The 4,606-nt window shown below is 57.3% G+C and overlaps 1 protein-coding gene across 1 annotated transcript; it reads right to left on the bottom strand.

Annotated features, from left to right (window-relative positions):
- Window positions 1-768: 768 nt before the first annotated feature.
- Hes2 (hes family bHLH transcription factor 2) lies at window positions 769-4,162 on the bottom strand. The gene is made up of 5 exons (XM_015987280.3): window positions 3,893-4,162; window positions 3,190-3,295; window positions 3,002-3,097; window positions 2,680-2,779; window positions 769-2,592 (listed from the first exon to the last, which is right to left on the bottom strand). The coding sequence occupies exons 2-5, from the start codon at window positions 3,232-3,234 to the stop codon at window positions 2,360-2,362; spliced, it is 474 nt and encodes a 157-aa protein (XP_015842766.1). The 5' UTR covers window positions 3,235-3,295; window positions 3,893-4,162; the 3' UTR covers window positions 769-2,359.
- Window positions 4,163-4,606: the final 444 nt, after the last annotated feature.

Below are 4,606 nucleotides of genomic sequence, written 5' to 3'. Positions count from 1 at the left end.
ATCCAGTTCCAGGAGATCTGAAGCCTTCTTCTGACTTCCTCAGACACCAGGCACCCATGTGGGGCAAGCAAAACACCCACACACATAAAATGAATAAATCAACAGAAATAAATTTAAACTGGGGTGGTGGCGTACACCTTTAATCCTAGCACTCAGGAAGTAGAGGCAGGGGGATAACTGTGAATCTCAATAAAATAAAGCACCGTGTTGAGATCGTTTTCTTTTCTTTTTTGAGGTGGGTCATGCTGTGCAGCCCTGGCTAGCCTTGAACTCGATACTCTCATTTCCTCCCAGTGTTGGATTATAGGTGTGTACCACTGTGCCTGCTCGCTTTGAGGTTTTTAGGGATTTTGTTTTGTTTCCTGCTGCTGCCCTTGGCTTTGGATTTTTGAGACAGAGCCTCACTCCACGGGGAAAGATGGAGTGGGACTCACTGTCTAAACAAACCAGTATTGAGAGTTCTTATGTGTGGAGACAGATCTCCTTGTTCCTTAGATCCAAGGAGAAGCCCAGAGCCTATCTGATGAGCTCGGGCCAGGGTTGCCGTTTCCTCTGCCTCTACCTGCTACACTAAGAACAAGAAAACAGGCTGCACATGAGCCCTGGTGGGACAAGCATCTGGGTGAACCTAGCACAGCAGTTCTCAACCTGTGGGTCATGACCCCTTTGGGGGTTGAATGCCCCTTTGACAGGGGCCACCTAAGACCATCAGAAAACACAGATATTAACATTACAGTTCATAACAGTAGCCACATTACAGTTATGAAGTAGGAATGAAAATAATTTTATTGCTGGGGGGTCACCACACATGGGGAACTGTATTAAAGGTCACAGCATTAGGAAGATTGAGAACCACTGTGATAGGAACGTGGAGTGGTGATCAGAGCAAAAGCCAGCTGTCCAAAGTTCATCACGGTGTGAGTCGGTCACATCAAACCCTTTAATCCATCGTGTTTATTGAGCACCATTGTGTGCCCGGTGCCTCACAGACACACAGGTGTACTCTGTCCAGCCTGCTTCCCAGAATTACAGTCTAGGCAGGCAGGCCCAGCACCGCCTTGCTAGGAGCCCTGCTGTCTTCACGTTGATTTTCTTTCTTTTTTTTTTTTTTTTGGTTTTTCGAGACAGGGTTTCTCTGCGTAGCTTTGCGCCTTTCCTGGAGCTCACTTGGTAGCCCAGGCTGGCCTCGAACTCACAGAGATCCGCCTGCCTCTGCCTCCCGAGTGCTGGGATTAAAGGCGTGCGCCACCGCCGCCCGGCGATTTTCTTTCTTTTTAAAGAATGCTTTCGACTTCCCGACCGCCTGCCACCCAAATCAGTGCCCAGATTTACCAGAGATGCTCAGGCAGATCAGTGACTGCCCCTTCCCTGGTCAGTCGGTCTTCTTGGCTTTAGTGTCCTTGTCCCCAGCACAGGCAGAGGGAGAAGCAGGCTCACTGCAGTGCTCAGCAAATCCCCATGGCCTGGAATGACCATGGTTCAAATTCTACTTTCTCTGGAGCACCCACTCCTGGGGTCTGAAGCCTCTTCCCTGAGTCTTCATAGGCTTCCCGCTTCCACTTGGGAGAAATAACTTCTGAACAGGTTGCTTCTAGTAGCCCAGCTGCCTGGGTTCAGGGAGTGGTTTAACTAACAAACAAAGCAGGCAAGGTGGTTCATGTTCCTTCACCTGCTGCTACCTCCTGGGTCCCTGCCATTCCGAGGCTGGAGCTCTGCAGTCTGTGCTGGGTTCCGCTCCTCCAAAGCCACCAGCTTCCTTAAATGCTTGGGGGGGGGGGGTAATTAGCAAGTCCTCACCACCTGCAGTAGAGATCACTGGGAGGGGAAGCCTAGGATGCAGGAGGTGACTGCCAAGCCCTAGGTGTCCCTTTTCCCTGCTCAGTGCTCTGCAGAGCCACCAAAGTGGTCAAAGTCCCCCAGGTCATTGTTCTGTTTGTGGGGAGGTTCACAAGCCCAGCTGAGCTGGAAGTATATCCAGGTGTGGCTGGGAATGCAGTGGCCCATCAGAGCAGGTGTCCCGGTGAGCTCTAAGGCCAGAGCTTGGTCTACTGCCCACACTAGGGCAGGTGTGTCTCTGATGAGGCAGCTTTGCCTGGCCCAGTGCCAGAACCATTGAGTCCAAGCCTGGGCTTCTTCCTCGCCCTGCAGACATTTATTTGTTCTTTCTCTCCTGCCCAGAAACTCTTTTCCCTCCAGCTGAGCCCTTGAGGTCTTCATCACGCAGATAGGTCACAAGCATCGGATTCTTGCTAGGGTGCTGGTGCTAGACTGTTCTCAAAGTGAGGGAGATGCAGTCACCACGGAGAACTTCCTTGGTCAGCTACTCCATCCAGGCCCCTGACCTGGAACATCCAGGACTCTACCAGGGCCGCCATAGGCCAGGGCTGCCGGGAGGAGGCACCTGCAGAGAGGGAGCTGGAGCAGGGGCGGGTGTTGGCGTCTGTGAGGGCGGGCCACCACTGACAGTCTTCTGCCGCAGGTGCTCCAGCAGGCACGCGCTCACGGCCGGCTCCAGGACGCTGCAGGCGGGCAGCACGCGGGCCAGGCGCGCCAGACAGGCTCGGTAACCCTCGAGGTAGCTATCAAAGGGCCCTGTGGACAGAGGGGAACGTGAGGCTCAGGTGCTGAGCACCGTGCAAACTGCCAGGCACATGAGGAGCGGGGAGCTTGGTCACTCACCCGAGACTGCAGTGGAGTAAGGGGACGCAGGCTGCTCCTGCAGGAAGCGCACGGTCATTTCCAGGATGTCCGCCTTCTCCAGCTTCGAACAGCGAGAAGTCTGCGCCAGACCAGACAAGAGAGACACCCCATAATAAACCGGGCAGCTGGGCACCTCGCTCTTGTACCCAGGTGCTCGCCAGTCGCGGGGTCCACTCCACCTCTCAGATCCCACCAGGAGGTCTTCGGGTCCCCATGGAGCCCCGGGACCATGCTGGCCCACCCGCCTCACTGGGTGCCCCGGGACTCTCCACCTGGGTTTTCCGAGCTCCCAGACACACACCTCCGCACCCAGCAACGGCAATACCAGCCCCTTTAGCTGGCTCAGGCTCTGATTGATCCGTGCGCGCCGGCGCTTCTCCAGCAGCGGCTTCAAGCTCTGTCGGAAAGAGAATGGGCGCAGAGGCCGCACTTAGGAGGATCGCGATCGCCCACCCCGACACACCACGAGTCCCTATCCCCAGCAACTACCTTGCGCAGCTCCGCCGCGTCCCCTACTCTTCCAGGCAGTCTCATGCTCCGAGGGAAAGCGAAGAGCTCACAGGGTTCCGTACCTCGGGGTGGAGGATCCTTGTCCCTGTAGCAAGGCAGAGCAAAGAACGAAGCCAGGAACCAAGTTCAAAGCCTAACCTAAGCTCGCGCGCCAAAGAAGAGCGCGCCCAGCCAGAGGCGGGGCTTTAAGGAGGACTCCGCCCCCCGAGTCCCGCCAGCCGCCACTCCCACCTCCCGCCTTCGTCCCTGCACAGGGTGGGGCTGGAGAGGACGAGTCAGCGTTGTCCCCCAGAGATGCCATTCTGGCCTTAGAGTCCCATCTGTGGTGGGGTCGCGCGACGTGTGGGCGCTGACCTCCGGACAGGAAGGGTGGGTGGGGCCAGGCCTTGACTCCTCTCCAGCGCTCTGTGGCTTCATTCACGCCCACCGGGCTCCGTGCCCCTCCCCGGGCCGCAAGGGCTCTAGCGGCTGCAGAGCTACGGAGCCCGAACCTCAGGGAGGTCCAACAAGGGTTAAAAGGAGAGATTCGCTCCACCAACGGCTCCGAGCTGGACGTGCAAACCAGTCCTAGCAAGGTCCACTCTTTCTCTGGCCTGGCTGCCAGACCCAGGACTGAGGTCGCTGGACACCTAGCGCTAAACACTCCATAGGATTTAGGGCACCCCACTGACTGAAAAATCACCTGGTTCCCTGGCCCTAGGTTGTGAAAAGGAAACCTGAGCTCCACTCCCCAAGAAGAGGCAACCCAGGATCTTCGGGGTTCATTTTCAATTCCACGGCTCTGGGCTCCGGATTCCACCTGTGGGACAGCGGAGGTCACATGACAGGCGAGGGGGCGGTCCAGGGTGTGTGCCCCGGCTGCTCCACTCGGCCCCAGCGGGCCCAGACACGCCTCCACAACGCGTGGCCGTTGCTGCGGCAAACTGGCAGGCGTCCCCCGCCCATCTGCTGCGGGCTCCCCTCCCTGGGTCGGCTGGCGGGGCAACGGCCGGCTCCTCGGACCCTGTTGCAGCTTTGGGGAAGTCTCAGGCACCGAAAGCGAGGCCCGCACAACGAGAGCCAGTAGGAGGCGCTCGCGGGGCAGAGCTCTGTCCAGGGTCCTGGAAGGACCCCTCCTTCCTGCCTTTGAGCCCCATCCCTTTCTCTAGCTCGGAATCCCTGGAAGCGCTCCCACAGCAGGCATTCGAAAACGATAGTGCACCAGTAAGGGGACCCAGGGCAGCCTGGGCAGGAAAGCTCAGCCCTCCCATTTCTATCCACGGCATACAAGGATCCACGACCACCACCAAGGGGTTACTCTGTGCAAGCTCAGACCATTATTTCTTCACCTCCATCAACCCAACAGTCCTAATTATGAGGATTTGTCCCAGCGGGCCTTGGGATGTCTGATTCTCTG

Source organism: Peromyscus maniculatus, chromosome 2 (genome assembly GCF_049852395.1).
Source record: "Peromyscus maniculatus bairdii isolate BWxNUB_F1_BW_parent chromosome 2, HU_Pman_BW_mat_3.1, whole genome shotgun sequence".
In the NCBI taxonomy this organism is placed as follows: domain Eukaryota; kingdom Metazoa; phylum Chordata; class Mammalia; order Rodentia; family Cricetidae; genus Peromyscus; species Peromyscus maniculatus.
The sequence above is the reverse complement of the archived record's forward strand: the minus strand, read 5'-3'. Positions and strand labels throughout refer to the sequence as shown.